Source organism: Notolepis coatsorum, assembly GCF_963971535.1.
Source record: "Notolepis coatsorum genome assembly, chromosome: 5".
Taxonomy (NCBI): Eukaryota; Metazoa; Chordata; class Actinopteri; order Aulopiformes; family Paralepididae; genus Notolepis; species Notolepis coatsorum.
This window is the reverse complement of record NC_140169.1, coordinates 29,741,824-29,760,661: the sequence shown is the minus strand read 5'-3', so window position 1 is coordinate 29,760,661 and position 18,838 is coordinate 29,741,824. Positions and strand designations below refer to the sequence as shown.

At 43.7% G+C, this 18,838-nt stretch overlaps 1 protein-coding gene across 1 annotated transcript in view; it reads left to right on the top strand.

Moving 5' to 3' along the window:
* The window catches only part of vil1 (villin 1), a gene marked incomplete at its 5' end in the record, with an annotated part of 115,901 nt that extends 98,650 nt beyond the window's left edge, over positions 1–17,251 (top strand). Inside the window, 5 exons of the mRNA XM_084314580.1 lie at positions 10,065–10,209; positions 14,562–14,750; positions 16,091–16,159; positions 16,272–16,412; positions 17,130–17,251. Coding sequence (XP_084170706.1) covers positions 10,065–10,209; positions 14,562–14,750; positions 16,091–16,159; positions 16,272–16,412; positions 17,130–17,243 — 658 coding nt within the window. The 3' untranslated portion in view covers positions 17,244–17,251. The remainder of the gene's footprint in view (positions 1–10,064; positions 10,210–14,561; positions 14,751–16,090; positions 16,160–16,271; positions 16,413–17,129) is intronic.
* Positions 17,252–18,838: the final 1,587 nt, after the last annotated feature.

Genomic DNA, 18,838 nt, shown 5'->3' with positions numbered 1-18,838 from the left:
CGGATGGTGTCGACCACAGAAGGGTCCATCCCCTCCAGACTCACCCTCTCAACAGCCAAACCATCAGCGGCTGGCCCAGCACAGGGAACTGCCACAGAGACCCGTGCGCCTGAGAGAGGGCCCGCGATGACCAAGGAACAGGCCATGGCGGGGCTACCAAGAGCTGGATCAGGACCGGGAACCACACAGCTGCGCCCCGGTCCGGCGCGATCAAGATCAAGGTGCTGCGCTCCCGACGTACCCGCTCCAACAACTGACCTATCAGATGTATGGGGGGAAAAGCGTACAGAATCCCGGGCGGCCATGGATACATCGAGAAGGCATCCACCCCCAAGGGAGGATTGTCCCCCCGACTGACCGAGAACCACAAGGGGCACTGGTGAGACTGTCTGCTCGCAAACAGATCCACCGAGGCTTCCCCGAAGTGGTCCCAGACCTGCCTGACTATGTCTGGACGTAGTCCCCACTTGTCGCAATGAAAACCGCCCGCGACATCGCATCTGCGCCCACATTCTCCCTGCCAGAGATGTGGAGCGCCCTCAGCCTGCGCAGATTGCGAGACACCCACAGCCAGAGCTCGAACGCCGCCCGGTGCAGACGGATGGAGCGTACTCCACCCTGTCTGTTGATATACGCCGCTGCCGTCGTGCTGTCCGTCCTGACCAACACGTGCTCACCCACCACCCAGTGGCCGAGCCGCTTGAGGACCAGGAGGACCGCCTTCAATTCCAACACATTGAGTGCATAGCAGACCGGGCAGCATGGACCGTCCAGCTGCCCCCCACTGCGTTGGTCCGACACGTCCCCCCCCATCCCGTGAGGGAGGCGTCGGTGAAGACCGCCGCCCATGGGGACCCCGCCGGTGAGGGTACCAGGCCTCCTCCAGTAGGCGAGATCCCCCCGTATCGACAAGGGAACCTTCAAACGTTTCCACTTGCCTCTCACCGGGTCTATTTTCAGACTGGAAAACCACCTCTGTATCCTCCTCATGAAGAGGAGGCCAAGAGGGACCACAGAGTGAGCAGATGCTATCATACCGAGCAGGTGCATCACATACAGCGCCTTAACCGTCCCGCCAGGACGGAGACCCCCGAGCGGGTCGAGGATAGTCACTCGCCGCTGCTCCGAGAGGGTTACCCTCATGGGCCTTGAGCTTAGAACCAAGCCCAAGTACTCCACCTGTTGACTGGGAAGAGGCGTACTCTTCTTCCACTTCACAGCTAAACCCAGCTTGGTGAGGAATTCCACCACCAGCCTGGTATGAGACCTGGCGACCTCCTCCGACCGGCTGAGGAGCAGAATGTTGTCGAGATAGAAAATAATTCGTATCCCCTGACGACATAGAGGCTCCAGCGCGGTCTCTACGCACTTGGTGAATGTGCGCGGGGCCAGAGAGTAGCCGAACGGCAGCCTCTGGTATTCGTACGCCACACCCTGAAACAGGAAGCGTAGGAATTTCCTGTGAGGAGGGAAAATCGGGATGTGAAAATACGCATCCTTCAGGTCTATGGAGGTGAACCAGTCTCCCACCCTGACAGCGTTTAGCAGTTGTTTGACGGTTAATATTCTGAACCGTCTCGCCACAATCAGACGATTGAACGTGGACAGATCCAGTATAGGTCTGACACCTCCTGACTTTTTGGGCACCAGAAAATACCGGGAGTAGACGCCACACATCGTGTCCTCCCGTGGGACCACGACTATGGCTTGCTTCGCCAACAGATATTGGATCTCGTCGGCCAGAGCTGTCACTGCTGCTGACCCTGACAACAGGGTCTGCACCAAACCTGAAAACGGAGGGTGGTTTTGTGCGAATTGCAACACAAGCCCCTGCCTCAACGTTCTCTCCATCCACTTCGACATATGGCACTGCTGTAGCTGTGATGATACTCCCAAAGCGCAGGAACTGTAGATAGGCGGCCCGGTCCCACCCGCTGTGCGTAGCCAACCCTGGACCCGCTAACCGTGCGGGCAGGGACATCGGTCCCTGACACAACCCACGAGGCAATCGCACCCAAGGGGGGACCCCGACAGGAAAGGCCGGTTTGATACGGGAGAAGCTGACATCATACCAGGTGACAAGAGCTCCCCCACTGAACACCCCTCCAGCATGGACCGCTGAGGAGATATTCTGTAGCTGGACATGCAAGGTGTGAGGCCCCCATGGGTTCCTACACACTGTAGCCCTGCAGTGATATTACTACCACCCAAATCACACGCGCCTGCCAGACCACTGCCGGGCTCTCCGGAGTGGGAGGCACCAACGTGATACCCGGCCTGGCAAAGGCGAGGTCGGGGAAACCCGCGCTGAGCCTGAAGAGGCCTCGAGTCCCCCTGCTGACAACCTTTGAAGGTGACAGACGTAATACCAGGCTCACCAATCACAGACGCAGAACGCGTGGCGAGGGAGCCACGTGACAGCACATCATTCTCACGGACAGATCCAGTCTCAGCCATCCACTGGGTGTCAGCCCCTGTCCCCATGAGAAGCGAAACGTGGGGCCGCTTGCGCTTCATTGAAGACCCGCGGCCCGCAGCCAAAGGAAACAAATCAGAGCCCTTATCCCGCTGGTGTTGGGGGAGGGAGTGACCGGAGAGCGGGCTGCACACAGCTGGACGGCGACGGTTTTTTAGGGCGTGCTCATCCAATGTAGCCGATCCCTCAGCCGCCAAGGCTGTCGGCCTTGTGGACACCTGTTTTTTTTTTTTTTTTTTTTTTTAACCTTTATTTAACCAGGAAGTCCCATTGAGATACACAATCTCTTTTGCAAGGGAGACCTGGCCAAGATGACAGCAATAACACCCGAAAACATCAGACAGCAATAAAATGTGCGGTACATCACACAAGAACATAATAAAAGTGCATGTACACAATACACAATACATCACACGTAAACATAAAAACACAAAACAGAACAGTCTACATAACAGTAAAAGTGTACGACAGTAAAATACAGGGCAATACAGTAACTCTGCAGTTTTGCAGCTGGGACCCGACTAGAGAAAGCAGCGACACTCTTCCTGTAGGAAGTTATGTAATACAGACCTAAACTCGCAGAGGGAGACCAGGGTATCTAAGTGGATATGGTCCTGTAGCCCATTCCATGCCGAAGGTGCGAAGCTTGAAAAAGCCGTTCTTCCTAATTCAGTGTTTATTCTCGGTTTTTTTAAAAGTAGCCATCTTGTGGACCTGGTATGGTAGCTGCTAGAGGCAAAGCTAATTAGGTTGGAAAGATATAGGGGAAGCTTCCCTATGATGGCCTTATATATAAAAACAAACATGTGGGATTTCCTCCGTACGTACAGAGAGGTCCATCCTACCATTTGGTAAAGCACACAATGGTGAGTAAGCCCTTTGGCACTAGTGATGAAGCGCAGAGAAGCATGATACACACTGTCTAGCTTTTTTAGCATTGAAGAGGCAGCATGCATATATATTATGTCACCATAGTCAATTACAGACAGGAATGTGGCTTGAACAAATTTCTTTCTGGCCTCAAAAGAAAAGCATCGTTTGTTGCGAAAGAAAAAACCAAGTTTTAGTTTAAGTTTCTTTGTGAGGTTTCCAATATGCACTTTAAAAGATAGCTTTTCATCCAGCCATAGCCCAAGATACTTGTAGGATGAAACATTTTCTATGGTTGCTCCCTTTAGCGTAACGATATGAACATGATTCACTGGCTGTGAGCGAGCCCTTGTGAACATCATGGATTTAGTTTTCTTTGCATTTAAAACTAGTTTAAGATCAAAAAGGGAGGTTTGAAAACAATTAAACGCAGTCTGGAGGTTCTCAATCACCTGAGTAAGGGAGGGAGCACTTGTATACAGGATTGTATCGTCCGCATAAAGATGCATCTTGGCTGTCTGGATTTTTTCCCCCAGGTCATTTATAAAAATAGAGAATAAAACCGGAGCCAAAATAGACCCTTGGGGAACACCTTTGTTGATTTCTAAAAAACTTGATTTGTAGTTCTCTGCAAATATACATTGTGTTCTGTCTGAGAGGTAATTTCTGAACCAATTTACCGCTTCCTGTCCAATGCCAATGTTGTCCAGTCTATCCAGTAATAGTTTGTGGTCTACGGAGTCAAATGCTTTTGATAAATCAACAAACAATGCTGCACAATGTTGTTTATTGTCAAGTGTGTTGATTATGTCATTAGCCACTAGCATAGCTGCAGTTATGGTACCATGTCCAGACCTGAAGCCTGACTGAACCTCACTTAGGATGTTATTTTCTAATAGGAATTGCTTTAGTTGAATGTTCACAAAGGATTCAAAAACTTTGGCCAGGACAGGGAGCTTAGAAATGGGGCGATAATTATTAACATCTGAGGGGTCCCCACTTTTTAATAATGGAAGGACAAAAGCAGACTTCCACACTTTGGGGATGGTACTAGTCACAAAACTAAGATTAAAAATTGAGGCAATGGGCTCAGCAATAAAATCAGCAGCTGTCTTTAGGAGGACTGGGTGTAGGTTGTCCGGACCTGCTGACTTTTTACAGTCTATGTCTTTCAGGGCTTTACAGACTTCAGTGACAGTGATAGGCTTAAAGTGGAAAGGATTCACAACAGAGCTTACAGCCGGGGGCACCATTGGGCGTCCCGCCGAGGTGTAGGGCACAGTATCAGAATTATTCAAAATGGATCCAGCAGAGATAAAATGTTCATTAAAAATCCTTACAATGTTACTTTTATCTTTGATCTCACTGCCATCTGTCTTAAGGTGGTCTGGAAGGCTGGCGCAATCACTTTTACCAGCTACAGATTTAACCAATTTCCAAAATTTTGTTGGATTATTCAGATTTTCAGTGACTGCTTTCAAATAGAATTCTGATTTTGATGTTCTAATCAAACGTGTACACTTATTTCTGAGAGATCTAAAAGAGATCCAGTCTGCAGGGGCATTCGATTTCCTAGCTTTTGCCCATGCAGCATCTCTTTGTCTCAGAGAAGTTGATATATTATCTGAAAACCAAGGATTATCTCTTCCACTGATCCTATACTTTTTGATGGGGGCATGCTTATCACAAATAGACATAAATGTCATCAGAAAATAATCCCAAGCAGCATCAACATCAGACATGAGGGAAACTTTCTCAATGTCGCTATGATATAAATCATGCAAGAAAGCTTGTTCTTCAAAGTTTTTAAAAAGTCTTTTAAATATAAAGCGTGGTTTGGTTTTAGGAAGCTTGGTATTGCGTACACACACAATTGCACAATGATCGCTCACCTCATTACAAAAAATCCCTGTGGCATTGTATTTGTGTGGACAGTTTGTTATAATAATGTCCAATAGTGTGGATTTTTGCGGCGCTTTGTGGTTGGGTCGAGTTGGGGCAGAAATCAATTGTGTAAGATTTAAGGAATCACATATGTCTTTAAAAGGTTCAGAGGCCGAAGCCAGCCAATCCCAATTTAAATCCCCCAAAAGAATAAACTCTGAAACATTTAATTTGTGTAGGATGTCGGAGAGAGAGGAGAGAGCACTGCTTGCAGCGGAGGGTGGTCTATAGCAGCCAACAATGGTGACGTCAGACACCCTGGATGTGTTCACTTTGACAGCCAATAGTTCAAAGTATTTGGCTTTAGTCAAGGACAGGGTGACAGTGCTGTTGTAGATGGATTTCACATAGATCGCAATTCCCCCTCCTTTATTTACTCGATCTGATCTAAAAACATTATAGCCACCAATGGCAATCTCTTCATTTGATACCCCTTTCTTAAGCCATGTTTCTGACAACACCATTACATCCGCATCTGTCGCATCTGCCCAGGTTTTTAACATGTCCATTTTTGGGAGCAGACTTCTGACATTTAAGTGCAGTAGGCCTAAGCCTGATCTGATTTTAAAGTCCATGGGAGTTTGCAGGGATTGTACACAGTCATTTGGGCCGGGGTTGGACTGCACATTTCCTGATATCAAAAGTAAGAGCATAATGATGCATTTCAAATTTTTACTGTGTGAAGAGTGCATTTCTCTGTTACCTGACTGAGTTGTGTTTTTCGACAAGGCGAGCAGATCATATAGCAGTTTGAGAGTTTGGAAATGCATCATGTGTACAATCTTAGGAGACAAATATATCTGGCAGGAGATATATTCATGGAGTTGGTGTGTGGGTACAGCTGAAGTCCTTGTGAACTGCATATCACCTGATGTGGGAAATCCAATTACATGTCCTTGCTTCAATTCCTGGACCTGGGGTAATCCAGGTAGATTTAGAACCAGCAGTGTGCAAAAAAGGAGATACATATTTATGTTTGCTTGGTGGGTTAGCTGCTGTAGCCTGGGCCTGGTGGTGGATAGCAGCTGTAGCCTGCCTGGGCCTGGTGGTGGACGGCAGGCAGCTGTAGCCTGCCTGGGCCTGATGGTGGATGGCAGCTGTAGCCTGCCTGGGCCTGGTGGTGGATGGCAGGCAGCTGTAGCCTGCCTGGGCCTGGTGGTGGATGGTAGCTGTAGCCTGCCTGGGCCTGGTGGTGGATGGTAGCTGTAGCCTGCCTGGGCCTGGTGGTGGATGGCAGCTGTAGCCTGCCTGGGCCTGGTGGTGGATGGTAGCTGTAGCCTGCCTGGGCCTGGTGGTGGATGGTAGCTGTAGCCTGCCTGGGCCTGGTGGTGGATGGCAGCTGTAGCCTGGTTGGGAATTAGACTAGCAGGAGGGCTGCTGCTGATTAGGCCGCAGATTGGAGAGTAGAGTAGCTCTCAATAGATAAGGAATCGGCCACTGTTTGCAGGGCAAAGCAGGTATTTCAAACAATATATAAATAATCAACATAAAACCATAGTAAAAAAGTCGAAAATGGTGCTAAATCCACAAAAAATTCACTATTAACAGACAAACACTGAGCAGAAACACTGACATGCTGCCGTGTGGGGCCCAGGTCAAATACCGCCCGCGTTTCCGATAGAACGACAAAAAAGTCCTTCCGTGGAAAGAGGAGCCCTAGTCAGAAGGGGGGCTATGTGAGACTGTTGTTCATTGACTACAGCTCAGCGTTCAACACCATAGTCCCCACCAGACTGGTGGACAAGCTGATCGAGCTGGGTCTGAGCTCCGCCCTGAGCGCCTGGGTACTGGACTTTCTGAGTGAAAGACCCCAGGCGGTCAGGGTGGGGGGTCAGACCTCCAACACCATCACCCTGAGCATCGGGTCCCCCCAGGGCTGTGTTCTGAGCCCCCTGCTGTACTCACTCTACACACACGATTGTGTGGCCAAGTTCAGCTCCAACTCCATAGTGAAGTTCGCAGACGACACGGTGGTGGTGGGGCTGATCTCGGACAACGACGAGAAGGCCTACCGGGAGGAGGTTGAGGTACTGGAACGCTGGTGCCAGGACAACAGCCTGCTCCTGAACATTGGTAAAACCAAGGAGCTGATCGTGGATTATAGGAGAGGACAGCAGGAGACACACACACCACTGATGATTAACGGGGCTACCGTGGACAGGGTGAGCAGCTTTAAGTACCTGGGGGTCCACATCTCAGAGGATCTGACATGGTCAACACACATAGACACAGTAGTAAAGAAGGCGAAACAGTGCCTCTACCACCTGAGACAGTTAAGGAAGTTCAGAGTATCGGGGAAGATACTCCAGTCCTTCTACTCAGGAGCTGTAGAGAGCATCCTGACCGGAAACATCACTGCCTGGTATGGAAACAGCACGGCACAGGACAAGAAGGCCCTACAGAGAGTGGTGCGCTCAGCCGAGCGCACCACGGGTATTGCACTACCTCCCCTGCAGGTTCTATACAACAAGAGGTGCAAATCCAGAGCTTGCAGAATAATGAAAGACGCCCACCACCCCAATAACAGCCTGTTTCAGCTGCTGAGGTCAGGCAGACGCCTGCGAACCCCAGCTACTAGGACAGAGAGGCTTAGGCTCAGCTTCTTCCCCCAGGCCATCAGAGTCTTGAACAATGAACATTGAGTACCACAGAACACTGAACTATCCATACATAAGCACACATGAGCACACACACGACACGCACACACACGACACGCACGCTGTGCACGCTCACACACTAGCAGCCACTTAACACTTTAACATGAGCGGGCACACACTCATGCCGCACACATGCACACTTATGGCCAAAAGAAAAGGCCACTTTAAATTAGTATAACAGGAGCACTACCAAAGCTACCTAGCATGTCCTATATGCTCTGTAAATAACTATGTACAGATACCGAGATGTCACACCATGTTACCTGTTACCTGTTTATTGCACAATGTTGTTTTTTTATTGGATTCTAGTATATGTTGTACCACTGTATTGCACATCGTTGCGGGCAAGACCACCCGCATTTCATTGTATACTTGTATGCCGTGACAATTAAAACTCTTGACTTGACTTCACTTGACTAAGGAGAAGAAACCTTTCCTCCTCCCCAAGGGAAGACTGCTCCAACCAGAGATGCCTATTAATAAGAGTTGATAGCATCCTGATCCTCCCTGCGGTTATAGCTTGCGACTGATTCAAGATTTCTATAACCCCAAAAACACACACGATGTTTTCAGCGTCGGCTGGCCCTGCAGCCCCACTACCCGACACCAATGTGGACAGAAAAACAGTCAGCTGAGCCATGACACTGGCCGCAGCTAAATTCCATCCTGTGGCGGTATAAACATCAGTCCATACTGCCACCTGCCGGGCCGACTTGCTCTCAAGCGTCGGCTTCCGGGTGGGACACCGTTCAACCCTGCCAGGGCAAAGGTTCGATGCTACCTGGCTCTCAAGCCAGGGTACACCTGCCTTGCGCCCTGTTGTCAGCCCATCTACCCGTAAAAAGGGTAAATAAGTCTCAGCAAAACCCCCCACATTAGCTACCGACTGACCTTCATCAATGAACCGGTTAAGAGGAGGGAAAAGCGGTGACACCCCACAGCGGGGAACAACGGGACAGTGACCCAGCATTACAGCATTAGCATTAGCAGCGCGCTCCAGGATAGCCAGGAAAATGTCCAACTCAGAGTCACGTTTACCCAGATATCCTGCCCCTTGCGCCAATACACAACTCGGTTGTCTCACAGCACAACAAGCAGTATTACTAACGCCAACATTAATGCCTGATGGTGCAGGGCTTACCTGAGCGCGAGTTAGCCCGACAGCTAAACATCGCGCGACGTCCCTCGATCCGCTGTCAGAAGATGAGGAAACCCCAGGACAGGCCCGATGCGCCGTTGGAACATGCCGAGAAGATTCCAGGGGCTGGCAAATCTCCGGCGAAAACCCAACATTGTTCAATTTCTCTCTGCATTTCATAACAGCTAGTTCATGGAATGCACTGCACGTCCATGATGGAAAAACGAAAAAAGAGGAAGGGCGAGTGTGACCATGCCTGGTGCCTTATAGGGGGACACTGGGGCGGAGCCTGGTCAAGTGCATGGGTGCATTGTTTTCGTTAATGAAGTACAGAAGGTACTGGAGATGAGGTATGGCGAAAGAGTGAGACGCGATTCGCCAGTACAAATATATAACTGTTTTTCTCTACCATGAAATTTATTGCAGATTAAGTTTTGATTTTCCTATGTTGGCTTATGTTCTTTTCGGGAACGGTTTTTGTTGATTGTTGATTTGTTCTTTGTTTGTTTGTTTGTTTTATCTTGCAAACTTTAACTTATAATCTTTTTTTTTGGGATCGGTTTTGTTGATTTTAGTTGATTTTTGATTGTAGATTTTTTTTTTTTATATATTTTGAAAACTTTAACTTTTTTGAATTTGTTTTTGAATTAGGGGTAGGTTGCTCTATAAGCCTTTGGCTTCAAACCTATCCTTTTCGTTTGTTTATTTGTATTTGTAAACATTCGAAATAAAATAATTCATTCATACATACAATGAGAGCGTCTCTGTTGCAACACACATTGTTGCAACATTATGAAAACACATAAAAAAAACTCTGCCTGTGTAGATTCCTGGCTAAACATGTTCTGTAATGTAAGACCTTTACGGTGTCTGAGAGTCGATTGGTATTTTATTATCACACTAAATAATTCCATAGACGGATTCTGTTCTGTACTGAAGCCTCTTTCCCCACGGTGCTCCCCGTGCACCCTGTAATCAGACTCCAGCAGGAGCACAGTGATGTCACCCCACGCCTGTTTGAGTGCTCCAACCAGATAGGACGCTTCTTGGCTACAGAGATCACCAACTTTGACCAGGAAGACCTGGATGAGGATGACATCATGCTGCTAGATATCTGGGATATGGTAAGGAAGACTTCTTTAGTCTGACTATTACGGGGTTGTAGTTTAAGATGTCCTTAATCCCTGCAAGATAACTAATTATCCCTAATTACAGAAAACAAATGAGACCATTGCTGAAATAGTTGGTAGCCTAATTATCACGATAAGACAACATTTACCATAAAAACCTGGTGCTTTCTGTTGCCATTTCCTACTACCTCTCCAGCTTTGATGAAGCAAGAAAAAGCCCTGCTATAGTGAATGTGAAGTTATTTTAGTTGATAAAGCAATCTTTTGCCCCTGAATAATAATATTAATATCTGTGTAATAGAAATATCTGTGTCCATCTCATATTCGGATTTGGGCGAAGTTCATAAGAAGACATTTAAGAAGACACTTGAGAAAATGTTTGAGAATGAGGTCCATTCTAAGTAATTATACTGGCAGACAATTTAGCTCATTTCAAGAAGCTGCACTTGTTTCATGATATAACTGACTTGTTTGGAGAAATAATCACCAAACCAGAATCATGAAACAAGTTTCTTATTAAAGATAATCTTGTTTAAAGTCATTATCTTGGAGTGTGTCATATAATAATAATAATAATAATAATAATAATAATAATAATAATAATAATAATAATAATAATAATAATAATAATAATAATAATAATAATAATAATAATAATAACTTTATTTGTATAGCACTTTTCATACAGAGGTTGCAGTTCAAAGTGCTTCACAACAGTAAAAAATACAGGCATAAGCGAGCATAAAAAGATAGACAGGTAGAATCACAGTGTTTCACATTAGGATCTAGCATCCCAATAGGCTCTCCGCTTACAGTTTTCAGTAACACAAATAGTAAAAATAGTTTAAAATGATTCAGTTTAAAAATAGTAAAATAAAAATAAAATAAAATAAAATAAAAATTATAAAATAGAACGGACATAAAAAATACAGGCATGAGCGAGCATAGCAAGATATGGCAATTGACAACAATGCATAAAGTTTACAGACAATCCATGCTGATTGATCTGCCATAAGCAAGTGAAAGTTTACAGACAATCCATGCTGATTGATCTGCCATAAGCAAGTGAAGATTACAGTCTGTTCTAACAAACCAAACTGCCATGTATTAAAGTTTACAGACAATCCATGCTGATTGATCTGCCATAAGCATAAGATTACAGTCTGTTCTAACAAACCAAACTGCCATGTATTAAAGTTTACAGACAATCCATGCTGATTGATCTGCCATAAGCATAGTGTTTCTACTAACAGCCAGGACACAGTTAACCTGGTTCTACTACAGCCAGGACACAGTTAACCTGGTTCTACAACAGCCAGGACACAGTTAACCTGGTTCTACTACAGCCAGGACACAGTTAACCTGGTTCTACAATGCTACAGCCAGGACACAGTTAACCTGGTTCACATTAGGATCTAGCATCCTAATAGGCTCTCTATTCAGTAATTAAAAAGTGCTACTACAGCCAGGACACAGTTAACCTGGTTCTACAATGCTACAGCCAGGACACAGTTAACCTGGTTCTACAATGCTACAGCCAGGACACAGTTAACCTGGTTCTACTACAGCCAGGACACAGTTAACCTGGTTCTACTACAATGCTACAGCAATGCTACAGCCAGGACACAGTTAACCTGGTTCTACAATGCTACTACAGCCAGGACACAGTTAACCTGGTTCTACAATGCTACAGCCAGGACACAGTTAACCTGGTTCTACAATGCTACAGCCAGGACACAGTTAACCTGGTTCTACTACTACAGCCAGGACACAGTTAACCTGGTTCTACTACAATGCTACAGCACTAACCGACGGACATAAAAAAAAATAAAAAATTAAATAAAAATACAGGCATGAGCGAGCATTGCAAATAATAAGAATAGTTTAAAATGATTCAGTTTAAAAATAGTCATCAGTAAGAAGTAAAAAGTGCAATAACCAACACATGAATTTGATAGGCAGTGTAAAAGAGTAGGCAGGGTAAGAATAAATACAAGTTGTGTCAGGATATCCCTGATGTTTCCTCTTGCCACTAGGTGGTAGCAGATATCTATCAGTGAAATGCCTGAGCAAAGAGTTTTAAGCTGTCTTTTAAAGATGTCTAGCGAGTTGGCTTCCCTGATGTTTTGGGGTAGTTTGTTCCATAGTTTTGGGGCATAGTTGATAAAGGCTGCATTACCGATCCTCTTTTGACTGCTTCTGGGAGCCTCTAGTAGTCCAGCAGCTGATGATCGCAGTGTTCTTGCTGGTGTGTAATTTATTAGAGTGTTGGCGATGTAGCTAGGTCCCTGTCCATTTAGAGCTTTGTATGTAAGGAGAAGGACCTTAAAGTCAATTCTAAATGTTACAGGAAGCCAGTGTAAAGCGGCTAAGACTGGACTAATGTGCTCTCTCCTTTTGGTTCTAGTTAGCAGTTGGGCTGCAGAGTTTTGGATTAGCTGAAGCCTCTCTGTGGTTTTCTTAGGGAGACCTGTGAAAAGTGCATTACAGTAGTCTAACCGGCTAGATATGAATGCATGAATTAGCTTCTCAGCATCGTTCTGATTAATAAATGGTCGTACTTTTGCTATATTTCTGAGATGGAAGAACGATGTTTTCGTCACTTTGCTAATATGAGAATTGAAGTTCAGTTCTGAATCTATGACAACCCCAAGACTAGTGACCTCAGATTTTATCCAAGGGGTTAGTCCCCCCAGGTTATTTATTAATGTTTCTTTTTTAGTTTTGGAGCCGATAATTAGAATTTCAGTTTTGTTCTCGTTTAGTTTCAGGAAGTTCTTACTCATCCATTTATTTATTGCCAGTAAGCAGTCTGTAATGGAGCTAATCGCTGTATCATTTGGTTCAGCAGATATGTACAGTTGTGTATCATCCGCATAGCTATGGAAATCTACATTATGTTCTCTGATGATATCACCCAGCGGTAACATGTAAAGGGAGAAGAGTAAAGGACCTAAGCAACTCCCTTGTGCAACTCCATAGTTGTTGTCGTATATATCAGACATGTGATCTCCTAGTTTAACATAGAATTTCCTCCCTCTGATGTATGTTTTAAACAAGCCTAGCACATGGTCTGAGAAACCGACATGGTTTTCAAGACGATCGATTAGAATATCGTGATCGATTGTATCAAATGCTGCACTGAGATCTAACAGGATAAGGATGGAGATCTTATTCTCGTCAGAGTTTAGTCTGAGGTCACTGATTATTTTGGTGAGGGCAGTTTCAGTGCTATGATATTTTCTGAATCCTGACTGAAATTCTTCTAAGATGTTGTTTTCTTCAAGAAAGGAATTTATTTGAACTGAAACTATCTTTTCAAGTACTTTACTAATGAATGGTAGGTTGGATATTGGACGATAATTTGCCATTTCATTACTATCCAAGTTAGGTTTTTTTAGTAATGGCTTTACAACTGCTGTTTTAAAGGCATCCGGGAAAATACCAGTCCTAAGGGAAGTGTTTATGATATCTAGCACAGGGCTTGAAACACTATTAAATACCCGTTTGAAGAAAGCTGTAGGTATAGGGTCAATGTCTGAGGTGGAGGAGTTACATTCTGAGACAGTTTTGCAGAGTACATCTAATGTGATGCATGTGAAACTTCTCATGGTTACATTGCACGGTTTGCCGCAATCAACTTTATTTCCATCATGAGTAATGCTGGCCCTGATCAAGGTTATTTTGTTGTTAAAGCCAGGACACAGTTAACCTGGTTCTACTACAGCCAGGACACAGTTAACCTGGTTCTACAACAGCCAGGACACAGTTAACCTGGTTCTACTACAGCCAGGACACAGTTAACCTGGTTCTACAATGCTACAGCCAGGACACAGTTAACCTGGTTCACATTAGGATCTAGCATCCTAATAGGCTCTCTATTCAGTAATTAAAAAGTGCTACTACAGCCAGGACACAGTTAACCTGGTTCTACAATGCTACAGCCAGGACACAGTTAACCTGGTTCTACAATGCTACAGCCATGAGATACAGCAAATACTTCTTGAAACAAGCAAAATGATTAGACTTACAATATGTTGAAATTGGCATGAAGAGTCTTAAACCCAGATGAAATCCCTGCTAAGGTGGTCTTTTATTATTTTTTGTATTGCAGCGTAAGCTTACAAGGCTTTAGGTAGGGCTATGCCCCACTTTGACCTCCCACAGTGGAGAAGGCTGTCCAGGTCACAGCACAAACTGTAACTCATCTAAACTTGAACTCGTATGGGAGAAGAAACACCTACTGGTCAGCTGAAGAGAAATGTTGCTACCAGAGGCTCACAAGACTTCGGGCTACATGGCTACTCTGCTACAAAAATGGATCTCCTCCCCTCTATCCTGTACAGGTGTTCCTGTGGATTGGAAAGGGAGCCAATCAAGTGGAAAAGGATGCAGCGGTTACCACGGCACAAGAGTACCTGCACCTCCACCCTGGAGGACGAGACGCTGAGACCACCATTGCCATGGTCAAACAGGGCTTTGAGCCCCCCACCTTCACCGGCTGGTTCCACGCCTGGGATCACCAGAAGTGGAGTGTATGTTGCTAGAGAATAAATATACCCCAATAACCCCAATATGACCATATAATAGTGGGGTATATTCAGATATGTGTTATATGCTGATATAAATGTACATGCCCCAATAACCTGTCAGGGAGTTCTGATCAGATTATGCTGATCAGGGGCCTATACTACGAAGCAGGTTCAACATACTTAAGGTATCTTTACACACATACCCAAGGTATATTTATACACATACACACATACCCAAGGTATTTTATACACATACACACATACCTAAGGTATCTTTACACACATACCCAAGGTATATTTATACACATACACACATACCCAAGGTATATTTATACACATACACACATACCCAAGGTATATTTATACACATACACACATACCTAAGGTATATTTACACACATACCTAATGTATCTTTATACACATACCCAAGGTATCTTTACATACATACCTAATGTATCTTTATATACACATACACACATACCCAAGATGTCTTTACACACATACCCAGGGTATATTTACACACATACACACATACCCAAGGTATCTTTACACACATACCCAAGGTATATTTACACACATACACACATACCCAAGGTATCTTTACACACATACCAAGGTATATTTACACACATACCCAAGGTATCTTTACACACATACGGTACCTAATGTATCTTTACACACATACACACGTACCCAAGGTATCTTTACACACATACACATGTACCCAAGATATCTTTACATACATACACCCAAACCTGGATTACTTTGCATTTTTTACACTATTGTATTTTTTTTGTATCCACTTTTTCTCCTATTTTTTTTCTATTTTTCTCCCATCCCAATTTAGCCATGCCAATTCTCCCCTCCCCTGTCTTGAACGTTGCTCGCATATGCCCACCACTGGTCGGTTGTAGGGAGGATAGAAGCCTTGCATCACGTGTCCCCTCTGATACATGTGGAGGCAGCCTGTCACATCTTTTCACCTGCCAGCGCGGACTCTCATTTGGCGAGGTGTAACGTGTGGGAGGCTCACACTACCCCCGCCATTTTCCTGTCTCTGCTGTGCAGGCGTCCCCCAACCGACCTGTAGGAGTCGCTGTCCACAACGTCCAGATTACCACCCATCGACTTCCACCCGCTAACTCTGCCAATTGAGTTAGTATGACGGCCGGCCCAAGCCGGAGGCAACGCCGACAGCCAGAGTCGAACCCGGTGTCTCTTGTGTTGGTGACGAGCACAATGTCCGCTGCGCCACCCAGCCGCCCACACTATTGTATTTCTTTATTTTTTGACACTATGTATTTCTTTTTACTAATTGTAAAACAATGTTTTATTTCACCAGGGAGGCAAATCCTATCAGGAGTTGAAATCTGAGCTTGGAGATGCCACTGACATCATCAAAATCACTTTTGTGAGTCTCAACTGTCTCTTACAAAATATCTCTTATTTTGGCCCTGAAAGCCTCAAGACTGCATTTCCTTTAGTTTGACCTCATGGATCCTTCCTGCCTCTCCTGCTTACAGGACAGGACAAAGACTTCCACACAGAGCACCGCTGACATGGGAATGCTGTCTCCTTCTGGCTTGCATACCTTCCCTGCTGACAAGCTGGTCAACCGCCTGTCAGATGACTTGCCGGATGGAGTTGACCCATCCAGGAAGGAGGTGACCCAGGAATCAATGTCTTTCCCTTAAAGTCTATGATCCAGACGTAAACAAACCGGTAGCCTCATCACCAAAAATTTAAGATAGTAATGGAGAAATATTAAAATGTTCTAGTTGATTCCATATTTGATTCATTCTCTGGTAATTGTAGTACCGGGACTAACACGAAACAACAGATTATTATGGATTTTAAATAGTATTTGTTGTATTCTGGGGCTGTGATAGGTTTGTTTATGAGTGAAACAGATCTTTTGATTTATGACAGTTCCAAAAATTATATGTATGTGAATATGTGAAAGTGAAAGTATCTTGTCCAGTATGAACATGATATTTCAATCCATTTAGGTTGTTGAGGGCTTTGAATGTGATGTGCAGTATTGTTACAGTATATGTGCTTTAGAAGCTTGACTCACAGTGATATCTCTATCCTCTTTGCAGGATCACCTTTATATATATGATATATAGTTACATTATATGTGCTATATATTATATGTCTCTCTCTGCAGGATCAACTTTATATATATTATTGTATATTGATATACTGTATATTGTTACAGTATATGCAGTATATATGTCTCTCCTCTTGGCAAGATCATCTTTATATATATTGTGATATATATTATATATCTCTGTCCTCTCTACAGGATCATATGTATATATATATATGATATATATTGCAACAGTATGTGATATATATAATCTCTATCTTCTCTGCAGGACCATCTCTCCAGCGAGGAATTCTCTCTGGTTATGGGTGTATCTCGACTTGACTTCTACTCCATGCCAGTCTGGAAACAACAGAATATTAAGAAAGAGAAGGGTCTATTTTAGGAGACATACACTTTTGACTTTTTACATTGTGAAAAGTGTTGTACTATTGTACTGAAATGTACAGATAATCATTTCAGAGGGAAATTGAAGCTTCTCAATATTTGAAAGTCACACATGTATTGCAATTGCAACTTCAATACATGCATCCATCATAATATATATATAATATATGTGAAGTTGAGGGAGATTTGATTTTCTTGACACCACAATAGATTAAATTAGATTTTCTCGTACTGTCTCTTAACATTGTACTTAAAGGACCATACCAGTCTAATTAGCATAGATTGCCTTCATCTTCAACAAATGTGTACATAAGTGTATAGAGTGTATACTATTAGATCTCAGTCTACATATTTAAATGTCATTCACTGCCTTTCATGTTGAAACAGTGTGTCAAAACACTACAAGTCTTGAAAGGTACAGTATAGGAAATTCATCCTTTTGAAAATCCAAGTTGTTTGTCATATCTAGAATTACTGTATTACCTTAATTCAAATGATTGCATTGATCACCTCAACTTACAGAGTCCCATGGTTGGAGTTTTGGACGGGGTCAGAGTGAACTGGGAAGCTTGTGAAAATGTATATGCTCTCTTTTTTGTAAATGTTTTGCCAATTGTTGACCTCCATTATACTTTGCTTCTGCCCTCTGAGCTATAAATCACAACAGAATCAAGTTGAGCTTGGCTTGAAGATGTTTTTTAATGATACAGTGAGTTTTAGCTAACGTTGACACAGATTTTCAGGTAGATTTTGTAACGTTTATTGAATATAGACAAGACATAAACAAACATGATAAATTAAAGCAATTTTGCTAAAAACGGTCAAGGTTTATGTAAACTATGTGGCTGATGTAGAAAACAGACAGTGACATGTAGTACCACTGGTATGGTCCTTTAAATAGAAACACAGTGACTTGTAGTAACACTGTATGGTAATTGAACTGTTTAGCCATTTCAGAAAGGATGTGATGATTGAATACATACGTATAAAATTGGATAATGTAGAATGAACTTTTTTTGTTTTCCCAATATTGCGTTGATAGCCTGTAGTTTTATGACTCAAGCAATTACAATAGCTGTTATATAGAATCAAAGGTACTGCATTTTAGCAAGGGGAATGTTGTAAATGCAAATGGATCGTTATATTGAGAGCTTAGTAAACGGTTGTAATGTAGTAAGTAGTTGTATGTTTATATATAATATTATATATTGGTTCAATTAAAAGGGACATATTATGGAAAATAGGTTTTGTCTAGTCTTTGTATGGCTTTGTCTAATTATATTCAGGCTCTGGGCAAAATGTACATAAGTACTCCTTGTTGTTTGGCCAGGGTTTGAAATCTAAACAAGCTGTTCAGAATGTATTATCCCTTTACGATGTCACAGTGGGATGAATTAGCTTTAACCCTTGTGGCTTCCTAAGGATTTTGACACTCACTGGGCTTAAGAGATGAAATGATACATCATGTTTAAAGCCATATAATTTTAACTGTTTACTATTAAAAAAAAAAAAAAAAAACATGATTAACATTAATAGCCCAATCTCAAGATATCTGTAACAAATTACAAATATTTCCGAATTGTAACCACTTAT